Below are 19,525 nucleotides of genomic sequence, written 5' to 3' on the forward strand. Positions count from 1 at the left end.
ATAACGAAAACAACATCTATATATGAGATGAGCTAAAAGCCAAACGTATTACATCGTCTCAGATTATTACTGAATTATATTTTATTACTGATTTATAAACTAAAACCATTGCATCAGTCAATGAATAATAATAACGAAAACAATCATTTTCTAGTAACATTTTTCAATAAAAAATAATATTGTAATCAAATCTGTATAAAAATTAAATCTAAAAAATATCAGTTTTACTTTGCAAGGATTTATTACGTTCATTTTTAACTCTGAAAATAAATTTTTAAAAATTTTTTGAGTAAATTATATTTATTATAATTTGTAAAAAATCTTAGAATTATATTTAAGAATTTATAAGGCAACGTTATAATTTTAGTTTTATTGCAATAAGAGAAAAACAGTAGATAAAAGCTTATGTTTTCCCTGTAATGTTCTATGAAATTCGAAATGTATCATTACGTATTTTCTTCATCTCTCAATGGATGTTACTCACGAAGTGTATGATTCATAATCCTTGACTCAATGAGAACAAATCGTGACGTTCTTTTAAACGCAGAATGCGTGACGGAATCGGCATGCACGGAGTGTCTTGAAAGTCACAAGTTTTCCTATGAACTATAATGAATTAAATCAGATTATAAATAAACGTATAATAACATCGACATTATTAAAAATAATCACATCCTTAATAAATGTGATACAAGCCCAAAATGTTAAACCGATTTATCTCAAACAAAATTTTAATAGTTTTTAATTTATACTTTGATTATTATCAATGCAATGTATTTTAAACAAATTATGCCACAAGTTTTATGCGAACTTTTCGTATCATTAAACATGTGATCTTTTGCATTTATATATTAAATTGTGATTGTGTAAATGCACATCGTTCTTTGTACTTGTGTTTATATTACTATGTGTGCATAAATGATGTCATACTGCATAATTCGCATACTTGTAAATTTATTCACTCAATGTGATCAGATTTCCTTGACGCACCTCAGAGGAATTCAATAAATCCACTATTTTCATTTTTCTTATATAGGAATTAATGATTATTTACGATAAAAAAATTTTTACGTCCATTGTTAATGTATTGAAGAACAATGTTCTTGTAATATCTCTATTGTTATTATATTATTTGTTGCAGATAAAAAGCATTAATTTTCATTATTAATTTTCACATTAAGAATCAGTATTTAGATTTTACAGCTTACAGTAGAAGGAAAACACTGAGAAGCCGTCTGAAAATGTTTTATTAAGATTACATATGGCAACCGAGGCTTCCGTTTCCATTTCCTCGAATCAAAAGTCCGTCTCTCCCTGGCACTTTTCTAAAAAAAGTGCATTTTCTAACATTTCTTGCACTTCTTTTATCTAAATTATTTACTAAAAATTTGTCTAGATTTATCATCTTTACCATTTTGAGAGATTTCGTTCAGACTCCTTGTGCGAATCGTCCCCTTACATGTCCACACTATACAATTATAGTAAAGACTGCGCGAGCTGAATGCTGGAATCACTTGTAACCATGAATAATATCTTGATAATGAATTTTTCACATTTTTGTAGAATACGATACATTGTCTTAACAGTAAAATGTATATTTTCAACATACCGTATATAAGGATTTATAAAAAAAAGTCGACATACATACTGAACAACATACTGAAGTCTTCGTCAAATTAGAACAGGTCTTAGTTTGATGATTCTGAGTTGTGCGTAGCAAAAGAACCATTTTTATACATATTTCTAAATCGTACACTGTTCTTGGATCTTATCATCTATTTTCCGACTATACAAGGTGTTCTGCAACATGTAATTTGTTGATTTCAACATCGATTTAATTGAAGCAGATTTTCTTGGCAAAAATGTTTTAAATGTCTAATCTTCAAATTTCAATTGTCAATATTATATCTTCGTGCATCAAATTCTTAGTTTTTAAAGTTCTAAATCTTTGAAGTAATTGAAATATAAGTAAAAGGAAAAGGCGAAGAAAAATTGAAATTGAATATTATTTATAAGGTATCAAGAATATTTTTTTAAATAAAATTTAACACATTTTTTTCATAATTTCTAATAAATTATTAAAAATAAACTTATCTAGCAGCATACAGTAGTTTTGATAGAAAATTGGAAGTTATTAGAAAAAAGATATTAAATTCCCAATTTTTTAATTGACAAATTTTGTAGATAAAACTTTATGCAAAAAAATTGTATACTGCAGTTGCAATTTTTAAGTAAAATTAATTTCGTTGCCAATAACCACCTTGTACAATCAAAACCATCTATTATTAACGATTCCATATAGTGCGTATATCGGACATTCTATAGATCCCGAAGATTCTATAAATAAATCAATGATAAAGAGAAATTGTGTACAAAAACAATATGAATATAATATACAATAAAATTAATTAATTTTGTTACATGATCGAGATTTTACTAAACGTTATTAACATTAAATGCATAGATGTTGTTAACTATGTATTCATGGGTAACTATTAATTCATTACAAGGAAGTAAAAATTAAAAAAAAAAGGAAGAATTTGAGAAACGCATGTTATGCTAATCGTGTGATGTTCTTGATATGTTTTATGTATCTAACTATTAAACATTTTTGCAGGCGCAATTAATACAATGTATTTGCAATTACCGGTAATTAAAATATCTCTAACGACAATGCCACTCGTAATAATACATAATGAAGATATCAATAATAGATGTATAGAGAGAAAGAGATTTTTTTGAGCGATAGTAATAGTAGTTTAAGAGAGTGACTTAATAATAGTATCGTGATCGCAATAGTAGAAGTAGCAGCAATAGTAATGACAATAGTAACGCTTTTCCAGTAACAATAATAATAATGTGTTTCGATATATTTGTACGATAAAAAATATAACAAACATGCATTTTAACATAAATTTCTATAGAAAACGGACTGCACAAAATATTATATAAATTTGCGGCCAAAAGACACGCCAAAATTACTACATTTCTCTGATGGGCTCGATACGTAACTGCATATATTAATCACTTAATTATAAATGCGCGCGTTCATGCGACAATTACTTGCCCCGATGTCATGGAAAAAATCAAACTATCCCTACATTGTGTACAGTAAAACGTCGATTATCCGAGAATATAAATTAATACGAGAACCGATGCGCGTAACAATTATCTCAATAGAAAAACATTAAATATAGACATACATATTAGATACAAAGTATAATAAAGATAACAAAAATCTCTTAGCAAAGTCTTATAATAAAATAGAATATAATCTATAAAGTGAGATTATTATAATATAAACTAAGAAATATATGTGTAATTCCTTAAAAACATAAATTGCCTTTCTAATAACAAGATTATGTATAATTGCGTCGATAAATATAACATTGCTTTAAACGCTCCAGTACTGTTCACAGGAAATTCTTCATGGACATGCATTATATTTAATGTCACGAGAGAGAGTTAAGAAATATCTAAAAGATATTGGATGATCCATTATACGAACTAATAAGTTAAATATAAAATAAGCTGTATATCCAAAATCCATGCATAATTTTTCTTGTACTGGTCATATTGTTTCAAACTTGATGTAACAAATATCTTTAAAATTAAAATATATTATCTAGCGATTCTGATGTGATACAAAATTAATACGATCATCGATGAGTGATAAATAATGAGCATAAATAATTTAACGATGGCATAATATGCAACAGTACTGCAGGATTAAAAAATTGAAATAAATGTATGTACAAAATGTTACGCAGATTCACTGTATTCTTTCATCTACGAATTCTTTAACCAGTCATCTGGTTTAAAGGCTTCGTTGATGAGTCAGGAACTGCGTGACTCTGATTTTTTTTTCTATATTCTGTATTATATACTAGCATTGAAACGTAGTAGTGAGAGGTGGAGGATGCATACTTTAATATTAGATGATGTGTTTGGGGAAGCAGTATTATATTTGTCATCTGATATCGATAATCTCTGTTGGAAGAATATCATTTTTTTTCTTGTGCTTTCTCTTATTCAGATGGCTTATTCGCAGGAACGCTCTTATGAAAACATCTCTCACAATTCGCACTTGGGACAGTCGCCGTTCTACTGTATTTTGTACATAAGAATGATACTCACATACGACAAATTTAACAATAATTGTATGCATCTTTTACAGAGTGGGACACTTGACTTTACCATCTGAAATATCTTTCATCTAACATGATGGAAAAAGTTATGTAAAATGTTTCGTACCACTATGTTAGCATGTTATGGAAGTCAATTCTTTACATAATTTATCTAAATTTGATAGAGAAGAAAAATACAAAATAAATGTTTAATTCACAAGAGCAAAGATACGTAAAAAATATATATATTTAAGATAAAAATGCTCATATCAGATCATCTTGTGTCATGTGACAAATGTGTTGCGCACATCGTCACTCAATTAAACATGATTAACATTTTGCATAATAAAATTCGAAGGTGATTTTATACATATCGTGAAACACAATGATTCTTAAATGACATTCCAGAGAAAATATTATTATATTACTAGTTAATCTATACTATGCAAATGTTTTCTAAAAATTGCGTTAATTTCATATTTGTCATTGTCATTGTCTTATATCTAATATTGTTCTAAAATTGAAATTGTAGTAGAAAAGTAAAAAAGTAACACAAAGGTGCTATTATATCATTATAAAATAGTAAATTTAATCTAAAGTGGATTAGAAAAAGTAATTATGCAGGTAAAAGAAATATAAAAAAGATATTAATATACCATTTTTTCTTCATTTGTATGTATAAATTGCTTGAAATTGATTTCTCTTATTGTCCATATTACTTTTCTATTTATATATACAAGCACTCTATTCGTCTGCTATAGTTTATATAAATTTATTGGAACTTTATAATGTCTTACTTAAATAAATATAATTACTATGCGGAAGTGTAAACAATAACTGACATGTACTTGCTTTTGAATTAGCGACATATCTAAAGAATTATAAAAGCGACGAGAGCCGTTTTACTAGCGAACTGTCGACCTCTTCTACTTCAATGCTATAAAGTATTTTTGGACAGAGATTCAATATAAACTTTCTTCGCATGCTCGACCACTTTAAAATGTATAACTTTAACTGCATATTTTTAAACACCCTGTATGATCCATAGAGAGTCCAATACATTTAAACACTCGAGTAGATTTGAACAATTTAGATATCATTTATTGCAACAGAAAGTTTTAAGCTCTTGTATTTATTGCTTGATAAACGTCAGAAACGATGTAAAAAAGCTTTCTATTGCACTATAAAACATTTAAATTATTCAAATGCGCCTTAGCGTTCTCAAATATCTCCCTTACATATTACCCGTATCTGTCAGTATCTGGTCGACATGTGACATGTTCGAATTCGTACTCTTAAAATCACTAGACTCTCATTCAATTTTCTATTAAGTCACTTGTGAATTCGCCGAGAGTGAGTTTTTCATTAGTAGTATTCATATTTTACGAAATATATATATACATATATATATAATTTAATCTCAGTATTAGAAAATAGATATCAAAAAATAAATAATAAAAGGTAATTGCTTTCTCAGTTTTTGATAATTATCAATAAAAAGGATGTTACAAACGTATGTGAATAAATCAAACTATCTGCACATAATAACATATTATTACTGTACTGCATCTAGAATAAAAACTTATAATTCAATAGTATTATATTCTAGAATGAGAGTCTAATAATATAACTGTTACAAAGAAAGTTACCATATCTCACTGATATTTCAAGAACTTTTCAATACAATGTAAAATTCAGGAAGAGAATATCATGTGAGTATTAAAGTTTGTTTTTTATTCCTGCACTGCTGCAGTGGTGCAATAAGTTAGAATAAGACAAATATATTTTTTCTCATTCTAACTTATTGCACTAGTACAGCAGTGCAGGAATAAAAAACAAACCTTTAAATTAGTTTCTTAAAATTCTCTGGAACTTTTGTTTTTTAAAAAAGCGCGGAAAACTTATTTTAGCTCTAAAAAAAGAACCAACTGTTAAATTAAAAAAAATAGAGCGTGAATTTTTAATTAAATTTATTATTTTAAAAATCATATATCTATCACATACCTCCATAGACATGTAGAAAGAAAAAGGCAGATGATAAAATCAGTGTCCTATTCTGTATAACAATAGCATAACTATGGCACAAAACTTATCCCTTAAAAAAGAAAGCTTTAATCAGGTCAGGTCAATCGAATTTAAATACATGTTCAGGGAGCAATCTTTTCTGTACTAATTTTCGAGACAATTATCTCAGTATTCTAGAACTTTTTTTGCTCGATTAATTTGCGATTTTTCTTTGTTCTCGGAACTTCTCTCTTTGTTATTAATCTATATCGTCCATTCGTACATCGCGCTTATAGTAAATACAAAAGACCTAAGAGAGGCACTCTTAGGTGTTTTCCCCTATGATGCAAACTTAAGTTTGCAGTGTATTTGTAATTTCTCGATGTACAGTTACCAAGTCCTGTATGTAGCCAGCTAATCTGGCGTTTAACGTATCCAAATTTTGTTTTTGAACTTTATTTGCACTCAACGCAAGTTCTAATTGTTCATGAACTACATTCAACATCTCGCGAAGTTCGGCATTCTCCTTTTGTATAGCCTTACAAAGTAAACAGAAATATTTGTTAATTTAACACTCGATGTTAACACGAATATCGATTAGACGTTTCAACATGTTATGTATACATACCATATAATCCTTATTTTTGGTAGCCATCGTGAAAGCTTTGATTTCATCGTTCCGCGTTTTCAGCTCGCTTTCCAATGCCTCGACTCTCAATCTTAGTGCTTCGCAATTTCCCTCTGCAATCTTCCCAGCTTCCAAATCGGCGTATTTGAGTTTTATTTTGGCATTTTCCTCTTTGTACAATTGCAGCTGCCTCTTCCATTCGTCAACGTTAGCTGTAGACTCCTGTAATGCGCTCGTTAATCTTGCATTATTGGTTTTGAGAGTGGTCAATTCAACCTATATAATAATACAGCAATTAAAGTATTTTACTATTTATACACATTGTTACTTATAATTATAAAAATAGGATATTCTTCCGGATCATACCTCCCATTTCTTGGCATTAGCAGAACTTTGAGCTAGCGCTAATTTCAGCCTGTCGTTCTCATACTTGAGCTGCACCTCGGCCGACTGTCCACTTTGCGTTGAACTCAATTGCGCCGATTTGCCTTGATGTTGCGGACTTTCTGTACTCTGAGAAACACTCTGTGATCTTGAATGGACTGCGTTTTTCAATTCGTCGTCCACTTTATTCTGACAACTACCAGGTAAAGGACTGCTGCTTACCGAAGATACACTGTTCTGAGTGGAAATCATATTGGCATTCACGTTCTGGTTCTGGTTCGACACATTGGAGTTAATCATCGAGGAGTTTGGTGGGTCTATGAGATCTTGCTCCGACGACGGCATGCCCGATCGAGACGTGATTGGGCTGACGTTTGCGCTAGTGGCCGGCGTAACCGATGAACTGTTCGACTGTAACTTGGCGTTGGCTAGCTTCGTGGCCTCTTTCACTTCGTGAAACTTCTCAATGAACTATTAACAAAGAATGTTTCCTCTGAGAGTGTGATATATAAAGATCTTTGCTTTGCAAAATCGTCATAAGCGAGTGCCACACATACCTTTCCTAATTCTGCTTCAGATGCAAAACCCAAGCCATATACGGTGTTTGCTCTGACATCCGACCATTGGCCGAATTTCTGCGATGTCTTGGTAAAAGTCATGTTCGGAGTAATTGTGCTATTTATGACAGGCTGAAAAGAGAGAAGAATAAAATTTCTTTAAATGTGAATTTATTTGGTTTTTATCTTATTAAACCAGCCAAATCTCTAATTACCTTTGTTCCTTCAATCGAGATTATTCTGTATAAACTCCGGGTAGAATCATAGAAGAATGATACAGATATTGCTGCTGACGACGCTGGTACCCAAGACCGCTTGGTCTTGGGATCAATGTGAAACACGTGCGCCTTGCACATGAAAATTGGTTGTTCACTGCAATCAATTTCAACAATAACAGAGTTGCGTATACAGTCTTCCATATGTAATACAAAGCATCTATTTTTAGCCGACCTAGTTAAGGCATATTTAAACATGTACACTACAGAATTGTTACATGAAATTATGTGAGGAGAAAAATAAATACATAAAATAAAATTCACAAAAACAAAAAAATATTGTATCTAATATTTATGTTTGATATTGACAAATAAAATAGATCCAAAGAATTGTTCATGTTTTATTAGACATATTATTTTACTGAAAAACTCTTGTCTTAAAAAAATTTCTTTTAAATAAAATGCGGGATTTAATGTCTACTCAATAAAAAAAGTCAATACATCATCACTATAATATATAAATAATCCTGCGTAGAAAATTTTCTGGAGCTTTCGTGCGCGATTCGAAACCCAACGTCTCTCTTCCTCCAGTGGTCGAAGCGATGGGACGGCGATTTCTCGCGGAAGAAAAAGAAAGAGCGGGTGCATCGATGCCCGATGGTTACCGGATATGCGACGCATCAGTGTCAATCAAATTCGGCAATCAAATCGGGAGAAAAGACGAATATACGTAACGCGATGTTCTATGCCGAGGGGGGCAGACGTCTTTCGTTTTCTGCATCTCCGGCGCGTGCACGCACGACGGAGATGCCGGCGACAGGCGCGGCGCGGCACGTACGCACACACACACACACACACATACATACATACATCATACATACATACATACATACATACATACATACATACATACATACATACATCATACATACATACATACATACATCATACATACATACACGTACTCCGGCGAGGTCGGAGGGAGAGGATTAATCTCGTCGTGAGGCGGTCGACATCGGCGAACCACGCGGCCACGTTACACACCCTTAAAAGGAGGCGGCATGCGACAACGACAGCGGAGGAGGAGCGGAGCGGAAGGGCCAGGCCGGAATTCACTTCACTTACCCCATTGTCTCCTTGCCCGATGTCATAAAGTGGCTGGCGGCGTTTCACTCGCGTTCGCTCACGTAAATCCGCGTGTGTCGCGTCGTAATTCAACGCGATCGCGCACCGGCTATTCTCGAACCGAACGTAGCGTAGAGACTACCGTGGAAACGGCCGAGTACCGTCGGTGCGAGGGCTGAGATCCGCAAGTTGACAGCCGCCATCGGCCAAAACTCCCCCGACTCCCCCCTTCCTCGTCTACCCAACCCGCCCTTGCCGCGCGCGCGCTACTACGGCGGTCACGCGACGGACGGCATGAGAACGTGGCCGGAGTCTTTACTCCGTTGCGGCGGTCCACCTGGTTCCGATCGATTTTCCGCGAAGGGCACGCGCCATTTGCCGGTTTATCCTCCGCGCGGTGTCGACAAATGATTCACCGACGAGTGTCCTTCCACTGAAGCGCGACCTATGCGACTCACCGCGCAGAAATTTCCGCGCAAAATTCTCAGAAATCCTCAAGCCTCGAACGCAACGACGCGATGACGAACGCGATTTAAATAGCTCTCTACGAAACTATAATATGAAAAGAATAACCTCTCTATCTATAAGGAAGTCGGACAAGCGCTTGCGCTGTCAAGTTTGCCGCTCGTTTGGTTGGCAGTGAAACCATTTGAACGTTCGACTTTCGCAACAGCGGCTTCGAGCAAACTTCTTCTTGACGCAGGTGAATTTCTGTCTCTTACGAGACAAAGTACCATTTATTCAATTTCACCGGTAGGCATCAGTGGGAAAGATCTGTGCCTTTATTTGTTTCACAAAATTCGAGCGAACTTCAATTAACTTGATAGAAGAATAATAGAAGAATAATATTAGAAGAATCTGTATTTTGGCGCTATTGAAGAGTGGGGGGATTTAGGAAGGTCTCCGAGCTGGTAGATGGCTCTGAAACTCGGACACGCTATTTAACATTGTGCTCTTATGGCAGCTTCCACTCTATCTGATCCTGATGAGCCATGAGCATGCGTGCCACATGTTAGGTTAGGCTGATGTTAGCCGGCGTTGTTACGCGAGCCATTGTATCGTTTCTCGTTGTCTTCGCGGGCATCTCGGAATATCAAAGTCAAGGCGTCGTTCGGCGAAATGGATGACGATACCAAATATCTGGCGGAATACGCGAAGAGCGATCGCTCCAAGTGCCAACTTTACAAGAGGCCTCCTATCAAACGAAGTGGAACTTCATTAAACAGATTAATTCTACACATTTCTTTATTTTAATAATTAATAAACATAATATAAAAATTTATTACTTCTCATTATTTGTTTTTAAGTCATACAAGTCCAAAGCAAACACACGAATTTTTAAGATATTAGCGTCAGATATTTTAAGATATTGTCGTCATGAAGTTCTGTTAAAAAAGAAGATGAAACAAATGGATCGAAACTACAAAGAAAACCACGTCCTCTAAAGAACATGCAATTTGTTACATTAGGTCATACACAGAGAGACAGAGGATTTAAAAAAAGAAATTTTGTTAGTGTTTAAAAAAAGAAATTTTGGTAGTTACGACAAAAATCCACCAAGATAGCTGCTGTAATTTTGAATCAAAATGAAATGGACAAAATGAATAAAAGAAGGGAGGAAATTCATTTGTTAAATCATACGACATTTAAGTAATAATAGAAGATTTTACAGACGAAGCAAAAGAGTACACAGACGCTCCTGAAAAAGAAAACTATTTCTAGCTGGGGTGGTGATATTAATGTTAGGCTATCCCAAAATCCAATGCTTCTAAGAGTAAAAGCAAATTTGAAAAAGCGAGTTTAGGAAAAATGAAGGTAAATAAAAGGACGCTGTTGATCCTGACAGTAGTTTGGAACATATTGCACATATTTATCAAAGAGACAAAGATAAATACACCGTGACGCTAGGTCTAACAAACATACAGGCGAAGAAAAACAGTTATTATAAGATATAACAAATTTTAAAACACGATCGTCAAGAAAGATATCATTTATTTAGAAGTTAGGGCTGGATTAGCACCACAATTGGTGGCAACAAATTGGAAGAAATGTCTTTGGAAGAATGTATAGAACAGTTCGAATCATTATATGAAGAAAAAACGGGTAATGGAAAAATAGAGAGAATTTTATCAAGCAACCGAATTTAATGTATCCGATTGATCTAGACCATGGAGATGAGAATATTGGTGCTTCTTTAAATTCAGACATCAAAAGTAACTTACCGAAACCAATTACAAATATTAATTTATTTAACACAAAAGTGATGTGTTTAAATTCATAGAGTTGTTTTTTTTTAATTATACGAAATTACATTTTATTTACTATCGCTATTATTAATTGAAAACAATTACGTAAGTTTCAAGTGAAGCATTTAAAACTATTTTATTTTTTATGATCTTTTTGAATTTTGTACTTTGTTTTAATTATAAATATGTAATTTGTTTATACATGCGCCAAATAAGCGTTTGCTACCTCAAATATTAATTTTAGGATTGTAAATAAATAAATTATAATTTTTTCATAAAATCAATCTTTTTTTTAAACACATGTGCATCTTGTCATTTATTGCAAAAACATTTATTAAATCAAGTAAATTATATACTTTAAAAATTCAATAAAAGAAAAATAAAATATGTAAGATAAGTTAGATTATTTTTACATGTAACAAATTATACAACTTGTTAAATATTAACTAATATTACCGATATTTTCTTATAAATAAAATTATTTTATTTCTCATTTTATATATAAAAATATCACAAAATTATTAGAAAAAACTTGATAGTTTCAGATATTTTATTGCTATTTTGAAAACTTCATTAGCACTTAATCTTTGGACAACCTGCATGTTTCTTTAAAATATTAAGAATATTACAAATATTCCACAAACCATTGGAATTGTAATAATTTTTTAATATCTAATTTTAAAAAATTAAATTAAAATTCCAAAATATTGGATTAGTTCGACAGCTTCAGGAAATCAAACAAAAGGCTGCGTCAAAGAGAAATGCTCCCTCGCGCAAATTTGTTTTCATCTGTGAGGTTTACGTGATTTAATTTTTGTTAAATAAGTCTCTACAATAAATTTGAGTCTACAATAGTCTAATCTTTTTTTTTTTAATCAAATACACGCAGGCGACACGTCAGCCTCTTAGCAGATGTTAAAACACATTTTATCAAAGCGCATAATAATTGCAACATTGAAATATCTTATTCATATGCTCAGAAAGTTTCATAATAATTCTTCTGATACTATTATAATTTTGTAATTTATACAAACGTTTAACATTGATTTGATTATCACATATTAGTCACGTATTTTCAGGAAACGATGTTTTATGGTAATATGTAAAACAATAATATATTTCGTGTAACATGAATCTCTTGAGAAAGATAACATAATTTCATCTACGAAAGTTGAAAATGATTAAAACTAAAATTAGAATCATACGCAACGATTTTTCAATTGAATACTAATTATCATTGACGATTCCTCCGTGTTATCCAAACTTTGTCGAAAGAGTTGAGCGTGTTGCCAGGCTTCCGAACCTTGTCCGTCGGACAATGTTATAATTACGTTCAACCGCACCGCCTTTCTCACTTCGTCCGTGTGGAAGTTACCACAATTAGGAACAGCTATAACAATTGTTTTGTTTTCGTCGAAGACAGCCTCAATCTCGCAAGATACCTTGGCTCCTTGAAACACCTCTGTTTTAGCTTTCAAAGAAAATGTCTCTAGATATAATTCAGAATTACTGATTTCGAAGGTCCATTTAACACGTCCGTATTTCGCTTGCGGCGACCGTGCTAAGTAAACCATCTTCCAATCGTTCTCGACTTTACGAAAGATTCCACCTTCTGTGGCGTTCATTCCTTCCAGCCATCCAGATTTTCGTTTCAGAACAGTATCATTGCGCACAACGTAATAGAAATCTTTAACGACGTTGTATCGCAGCTCGAATGCTTGTCCGTATTTGGAAATGTCCCAAATATAGCTCTTTCCCGTGTCAGTCTAATAAAGGAAATTTAATAATTGAATAGCGTAAAGAAAAACTTTATTTTCAAAATAAAATGTGAGACAAGACACATGAATTCTATTTTAATATTTTATTTTTAAAAAATGAATCAGTTTGTTAAGAATTTTATGCTGTTATATTTCAGAATTTAACTTGCATTGACTCTAAAAATTGTATACCTGTGTAATCTCGCCTCGTGCCAATCTCCACATAAGAGAGCCTGAGGTTCGCCCCTCATAGGTCTCGTCGGAGTCCTTGTTCTGTGAATTTGGAATGTACAGCATATCGGCGAGTTCCAATAGTCTCCGCTTGATAACGTATTTTCTACGCGCATAGCTGCAATCAGCAGAATTTTGCCGCTGCTCGGTCAATGATTGGAGCAAGCGTATTAAACTCTGTTCGGCGCAAATTTTTCGCCTCTTCATTACGGTTTCCTGGTTTCGCGTGTAACGCCATGTGACGTCCTGTACTTCATCCTTGGAATAGGCTATTATATATGTTAACTTTTTCTGCCATCCTTTTTCGTACATTAACGGCTTATCTATGACGTTCTCACATGGATCTACATGAATCCATCTCTTGCTTGACGCTGACCATATCTGACAGTAAAGAACCAAATTACATGTCTACAAGATTACAATTACAGGCTATATGGACATTTCTCTATTTACGACTACCTTGATTTATAAATTTTTGGATTTATAATCAGCATGCTGTTGATTAAAAGTGAACTAGTAAAAAATAGTCTGATTAAACTCTTATTAATCCGTGATTTAAATTAAATATTAATTTTATAATAGGAAATATGATATTAAGAATTATCGTCGTAAGTAGAAGAACATCTATACTTTGAAGTCAATAATAAATAGTAATTTGATGTACCTCTGTCCAGACGTGATCAGTCTCGTCGCTTACATATCGCGCATCGTAGCCTAACGATCGGCACAAAAGAGTGAAGACATTAGCCCATTCTCCGCAACGGCCGCGTCTCAGGGTCAACAGTGGCTCTGGATGCGTATAACGAGGAAATTCGACAACTATATTGCACTTTTGACATCTAAAATTGAATTAACGTCTTAGTGATATTTCAAACTCGCTCCACGAGATACATAGTGTTTTATCAAAGAAGTTTTACCTGTGTAATTCTATTTTCGAACAATGAGGATCTGGAAATTGTATCACACTTTCGTATGTACATTCGATGGAGCATGTCGGACACATCGGGCTGTTGATCCATTCAAAAAATTCGTACTTGAACCAGTGCAAAAGCTCAACCAGAAATAAATCTTTAGCTATCAATTCCCCTTCGAATTTCGAAGAATCGGCTGCATTTTTTAACTTTAAGGATCTACAAATGCAAAATATACATATAAAAAAGTAAGTACATAAAGATAAGTTTCATCATAAAGAAGATAAAGATATGCAGATATGATTGAATTACTTTTGTATATCTCTCATCTTTGTCATCGTTGCAATTTCTAATTGTACAACAGGCACAACTTTCTTGGCCTTTCTTTGTAAATTCAGATTTTCGTAGTACATAACATCATGAAAATGTCCGACAATTCTGTCGAAAAATGTTTTTTGCGCTGTAGAACTTTTGTTGATGTCATTAGTTATTGGGCTGCTCCCTGATGTGGTACACAACAGTCTAGACAAGCCCTGAAGCTTCAAGAGGGATGCGTTTTGAGGTAGGAATATCCGTTCTCCATCCTGTTGTATATAACAATCAAGGACTTTAGTAACGATTACATCTATAGCTTTCAATTAATTATTTGAATTGATTAAATAATACTTGTTTCAAGTATTTCACATTTATATAACAAAACCTATCATAAATTTATTATGAGCATCAAATTTATTCAAAATATATTTTGAATCCTAAATAATTTAATACTTTAATCAAGAATCTTAAGTAAAATTCAAATTTTTATTTTGACTTTTCCTTGACAAAATGTTATAACATTAAACTCTTAGTATGTATCAGTATAAATTCTTTTTTTTTTAGTATATGACAGTAAGTTTTTTAAAAATTGATGAGTTAATGTTTTATTCATTATTACAAAAAATATTCTTTTTATCTTTGTTACCTCTCTAAAGATAACTGTTAATTAAAGAAAAAAAAATAAGTAATGGCTTCTCTTAAAATTGATCATGTTTTTCCATCAAGAGAAAAATCAGGGGAGATGTTGACCTCGAGTACAGACCTCAACGTAGCCAACGTCAAATAAACACTCCATAGCACCGATGGCCGGCAGGAGTTTCTCGACGACGACCTCGTCATCGAGGCGCAGCTCGCGGGACCTGTAATTGCTCGGCGATCTCAGTACGTTTCGGCAAATGCTGAGAAGTGCGCGCCGTGCCTCGTCGCGCACGTCTTCGTCGTTCTCCTCCAGAGATTTAACGCAATGCTCCAGGCTTTCATCCATCGTCGACGTGGACAGCCACACACAGGCTCGCAATCATCTGTTCGCGATCGCCGTCAGACGTCCGGCCGTCGTCATTTCTGCTGACTCCTCATTCACTAGTAGCTAGGAATTACAAGGTAAGCTCGCAGCTGGTTGTCAGAGTCCACGCGCGAGAACGAAGACGGACGCAAGCGTGTGGACTCGGGTGAGAGAAGGAAGACGCGAAAACTAAATCCGCAACGGATTTTACCGACAGCAAACCGGATCGCAATGTGTTTGCGGCGGATGAGGACGAGAACCTAGACGGCGTCTCGTTGACGGCAGACGTTCGTTCTCTCATCTGTTGCGGAATGTCAGTGACGGCATGAAGGAGTACGCCCACTACAGGAGTTGCTGGTGTAGGTTGATTGTTTCGTGAGTGCCTCGGTCTCGCCATCGGTTCGTATATGGTCACCCGCATCACCGTGGTAGATCGACCGTGGTGTGTGCTCACACGACTTTCGAGATGCACGATTCCAACTGATACGGGGGTGGTGTTTCTCCTTCCTGTCTCTGCAAAAGAAACACCGCCGCAGTCGCACATTTACGCGCGCGGCGAGTAATGAGGTTGTCTCGCTGGTGTTAGTGGTGTCAGGAGTATGGCTATATTTAGCGTATGACGGCTGGCAGTTTCGGAGCACTTCGGAACGACTTGATATAGTTCGCTCGACGCGGCGTCGCCTACTGTCTGTGTTTACTCGGCCTCGACGTTACATGATAACGGCGTGATAATGGAGGATATATTCCAGTGGTGTCGTGAGGGCAATGCTATGCAGGTCCGCGTCTGGCTGGACGACACCGAACATGACATGAATCAAGGGTAACTACTCCAGAACTCCTTTTTTGGAAGAGACTTGTCCCGCCAGACATTGTGATCTCTTTCTCTGATTCTATAATTAGGCTGGCTGGACGATCCAAACAAGTTTGTTAACAATATTCATTATGAGAAGCGTCTCTGGGTGATTTCAGGAAGCACAAATGGATTAGAAATTTATACAGTTCAATTATCAAGATAACTGAATAAACATGATTGCAGGTCATAAGTATTGGGCATTTACGTGTAAGATACAAATAATCTGCATTATTTGTATATAATGTGAATTATATTTAATATTTATGTTAATAATTTATACGTCATTGAAGATTTTATCAAAAATAGTACAGGCGTACATTTTAATTTTTAAATTTTAATATTATATATTTTTATTTTTTATCAATATTAAAATCAAATGTTAACAATCTTATAACTGCATTACTTTTTTGTGTGATTATGAAATTTTTAATTTTTATGTCTATTACTTATATTACCTGTAATCTACATATACATGCATGCAAAAAATCCATGTAAACAATATGTAAATAATTCATGTGGACATAATCTGGAAATGTATGGCACAATTTTGATTTTATCTATAACTAAAATTATATTTTATATATTTTCAAAGAATCTTATGCCTTGAATAATGTTTGAAGAAACTGCTATAATTTTAGTATATTTTTATTCGCAAGATGTTTTGTTATCCTTGAACTTGTTCTGTGTGCAGAGATGATCATGGATTCAGTCCACTTCACTGGTGCTGCAAAGAAGGCCACTTAAAATTAGCAGAGTTGCTGGTTAGCAGAGGAGCACGTGTTAACGCCACCAACAGAGGGGATGATACACCATTGCATCTAGCCTCAGCACATGGACATAAAGACATAGTGCAATTGGTAATGAAAATTGATTTAACAATAATGTCTGCAAACGTTAAGATTATATACATTTAAAGCATAATTCGACTTACAGTTGCTTAGAAATCGTGCCGACGTGAACGTTACAAACGAACATGGAAACACTGCCTTACATTATGCTTGTTTCTGGGGGGATCAAGCCATTGCAGAGGAATTGGTTGCGGCAGGTGCTCTCGTCTCGATCGCCAACAAGGACGGCGACACTCCACTCGATAAAGCCAGAGGTGTTTTGGCCAAGAGATTACACGGTACATAGAAATGTGTACATTAATTCTTCCATCTTTTGTATTTGCGCATTAAATATATTTCTTGTTTCATTAGATTTGGCAGTAGAATATGGACAGGATTTGAAGAAGATACAGTTTAAGGATCAAAGCTGGTTAGGATTGAAAACCAGGAGTCGTGAGCATTTCTTAAATCTCTAAAAAAGATTGTAGTGTTTCGAATAGGCATATATTTTATCTTCATTGTATTATCCAGGAGATGCGACTCTCTCGAGGTACAAAGGGATCAGTATGGCAGACTTGTCCCTTCATATGCACCTCGCGAGCACACCGAGCGGCGAAACGTGGAGAGGCCGATGGCAGAACAACGATGTCGTTGTCAAGATACTGAACGTCCGCGAATGCACTGCACGCATCTCGAGGGATTTCAATGAAGAGTTTCCGAAGCTGAGAATCTTCTCGCATCCGAACGTTCTGCCAGTCCTTGGCTGCGTGAATCAACCTCCGCAGTTAGCGACCGTTTCTCAGTACATGGGACGAGGCAGCTTACATCGACTTCTGCATGGCGGGACAGGTGTCGTTGTGGATACAGCACGCGCTCTTCGACTAGCCCTCGACGTCGCCAGAGCTATGGCATTCCTTCATAGTTTGGATCGGCAGAACAGATGCAGGTTTCACCTCAACAGTAAGCATATAATGGTGAGTTCAGTATGCTTGAATGCACACAGTTTATGATTATTTTGATGTTGTACTATGTACAATTTTAGATCGACGAAGATCTAACAGCTCGTGTGAATATGGCGGATTCGAAGTTTTCTTTCCAAGAGATCGGGCGAATTTATGAGCCGGCGTGGATGTCGCCGGAAGCTTTGAGCAAGCGTCCGGCGGACATCAATCACGAGGCTAGCGATATGTGGAGCTTCGCCGTTCTTCTGTGGGAACTGTCAACCAGAGAAGTACCATTTGCGGACCTATCGCCCATGGAATGTGGTATGAAGGTGTGTATGGGCAATAATCTAAGAAAAATTTCAATGCAGACATTATTATTAAGGTTTCCTTTCTTTTCTTTTCTCTTGAACTTTTGAAAAATATCTTAATTTTATATAATAATCTTTATTTGAATATTAAATTAAGAACTGATGTTTTATTTTAGATCGCCTTGGAAGATTTACGCGTAAGCATTCCGCCGGGCATTTCTCCGCATCTCGCAAAGCTCATTCGAATTTGCATGAACGAGGATCCGGGCAAGCGACCGTCCTTTGATATGGTTGTGCCGATCCTCGACAAAATGAAGCGCTGAAATATATTCGATAAAAAAAGTAACACAGAAGATACAGTAAAATACATCCAGATATAATAGTGCCTAAAGAATCTCTATATTTATTCAACTGCCTGAAAAATTGTTATTAACAACGATATTTTTGTATAACTATGTTCCACAAAACAAATACTGCCTTTAAAAACCCTAAACTCTAAACTAAGTTCTAAATGGACTAATTTTTAACTATTTATATTTAATACAAACTCGTAAATGTTTTATAAAAACACGTTTATATTTGTAGTTTATAAAAGTTTTTAAATGCGTAGCTCAAATTTTGTCCATTTTGCCATATTTAACCAAATACCGAGATTTTTTAATATAAAAAGGATAGAGTAGTGATACTGTTTACACATGTTAGAGAGCATATTTTTTATAAAATGTTTGATGACACATTTTCTGCCTGTATGTCACTAGATAATATATGTTGTGAATATTATATATATTAATTAAAATATCAAGATGATTAATAAAACTAAATGTATAGAATTATAATATTGGATTCGTTTAGATTGGAACGAGTATCTCTTTAATAAATATATTTAAATAATAATATCTTGCATGCATCTTTTATGTAAGAACGATTTATATAGAATGTAGAGACATGAAGTTTTATCAAATATATAAAAATATATTCACTGTTACAAGATGTTTAATTGATTGTTTTTCCAACAGTAACAAGAAAAACATTCTTGGTATGAAATTTAAATCAAGCAATTTGATATAATAAATAACAAGTATTTTAAGCA

At 34.3% G+C, this 19,525-nt stretch overlaps 3 protein-coding genes and 1 long non-coding RNA gene across 5 annotated transcripts; 1 reads left to right on the forward strand and 3 right to left on the reverse strand.

The window, feature by feature from the left end:
- Window positions 1-1,230: 1,230 nt before the first annotated feature.
- Window positions 1,231-5,932, reverse strand: LOC118645941. Its single transcript, XR_004963577.1, has 2 exons — window positions 1,412-5,932; window positions 1,231-1,325 (listed from the first exon to the last, which is right to left on the reverse strand). It is a non-coding gene; the product is annotated as an uncharacterized LOC118645941 (long non-coding RNA).
- A 284-nt stretch (window positions 5,933-6,216) lies between these two features.
- LOC105831509 (homer protein homolog 2) lies at window positions 6,217-9,550 on the reverse strand. 2 transcript variants are annotated; one of them, XM_012671688.3, is made up of 7 exons: window positions 9,041-9,548; window positions 7,916-8,072; window positions 7,701-7,832; window positions 7,366-7,614; window positions 7,126-7,272; window positions 6,760-7,035; window positions 6,217-6,669 (listed from the first exon to the last, which is right to left on the reverse strand). In XM_012671688.3, the coding sequence occupies exons 1-7, from the start codon at window positions 9,064-9,066 to the stop codon at window positions 6,484-6,486; spliced, it is 1,173 nt and encodes a 390-aa protein (XP_012527142.1). In that variant the 5' UTR covers window positions 9,067-9,548; the 3' UTR covers window positions 6,217-6,483. The 2 variants fall into 2 exon arrangements, with proteins under 2 accessions (XP_012527142.1, XP_012527141.1); XM_012671687.3 differs by having other exon boundaries at window positions 7,126-7,614; window positions 9,041-9,550.
- Window positions 9,551-11,821: 2,271 nt separating this feature from the next.
- LOC105831507 (peptide-N(4)-(N-acetyl-beta-glucosaminyl)asparagine amidase) lies at window positions 11,822-15,518 on the reverse strand. Its single transcript, XM_012671685.2, has 6 exons — window positions 15,264-15,518; window positions 14,498-14,769; window positions 14,192-14,404; window positions 13,939-14,113; window positions 13,236-13,655; window positions 11,822-13,052 (listed from the first exon to the last, which is right to left on the reverse strand). Exons 1-6 carry the CDS (start codon window positions 15,483-15,485, stop codon window positions 12,486-12,488), a joined length of 1,869 nt encoding a protein of 622 aa, XP_012527139.1. The 5' UTR covers window positions 15,486-15,518; the 3' UTR covers window positions 11,822-12,485.
- Window positions 15,519-15,892: 374 nt separating this feature from the next.
- LOC105831508 (integrin-linked protein kinase homolog pat-4) lies at window positions 15,893-19,420 on the forward strand. The gene is made up of 7 exons (XM_012671686.3): window positions 15,893-16,323; window positions 17,048-17,213; window positions 17,290-17,482; window positions 17,556-17,636; window positions 17,715-18,157; window positions 18,226-18,456; window positions 18,612-19,420. Exons 1-7 carry the CDS (start codon window positions 16,235-16,237, stop codon window positions 18,756-18,758), a joined length of 1,350 nt encoding a protein of 449 aa, XP_012527140.1. The 5' UTR covers window positions 15,893-16,234; the 3' UTR covers window positions 18,759-19,420.
- The last annotated feature ends 105 nt before the right edge of the window (window positions 19,421-19,525 follow it).

This window comes from Monomorium pharaonis, chromosome 6, assembly GCF_013373865.1.
Source record: "Monomorium pharaonis isolate MP-MQ-018 chromosome 6, ASM1337386v2, whole genome shotgun sequence".
Lineage (NCBI taxonomy): Eukaryota > Metazoa > Arthropoda > Insecta > Hymenoptera > Formicidae > Monomorium > Monomorium pharaonis.

Excerpts from the sequence above, each read along its gene's own strand:
- LOC105831508 (XM_012671686.3), top strand. The coding sequence starts at position 16,235 with ATGGAGGATATATTCCAGTGGTGTCGTGAGGGCAATGCTATGCAGGTC. Across the intron at positions 17,214-17,289 it reads ATAAAGACATAGTGCAATTG|TTGCTTAGAAATCGTGCCGA; the intron begins GTAATGAAAATT and ends TTCGACTTACAG. Across the intron at positions 17,637-17,714 it reads AGGATTGAAAACCAGGAGTC|GAGATGCGACTCTCTCGAGG; the intron begins GTGAGCATTTCT and ends TGTATTATCCAG.
- LOC105831509 (XM_012671687.3), bottom strand. The coding sequence starts at position 9,066 with ATGACATCGGGCAAGGAGACAATGGG. Across the intron at positions 7,833-7,915 it reads TCTCGATTGAAGGAACAAAG|CCTGTCATAAATAGCACAAT; the intron begins GTAATTAGAGAT and ends CTCTCTTTTCAG. Across the intron at positions 7,615-7,700 it reads CTGAAGCAGAATTAGGAAAG|TTCATTGAGAAGTTTCACGA; the intron begins GTATGTGTGGCA and ends CTTTGTTAATAG.
- LOC105831507 (XM_012671685.2), bottom strand. The coding sequence starts at position 15,485 with ATGGATGAAAGCCTGGAGCATTGCGTTAAATCTCTGGAGGAGAACGAC. Across the intron at positions 14,405-14,497 it reads AAGATGAGAGATATACAAAA|ATCCTTAAAGTTAAAAAATG; the intron begins GTAATTCAATCA and ends TTGCATTTGTAG. Across the intron at positions 13,656-13,938 it reads CTGATCACGTCTGGACAGAG|ATATGGTCAGCGTCAAGCAA; the intron begins GTACATCAAATT and ends CTTTACTGTCAG.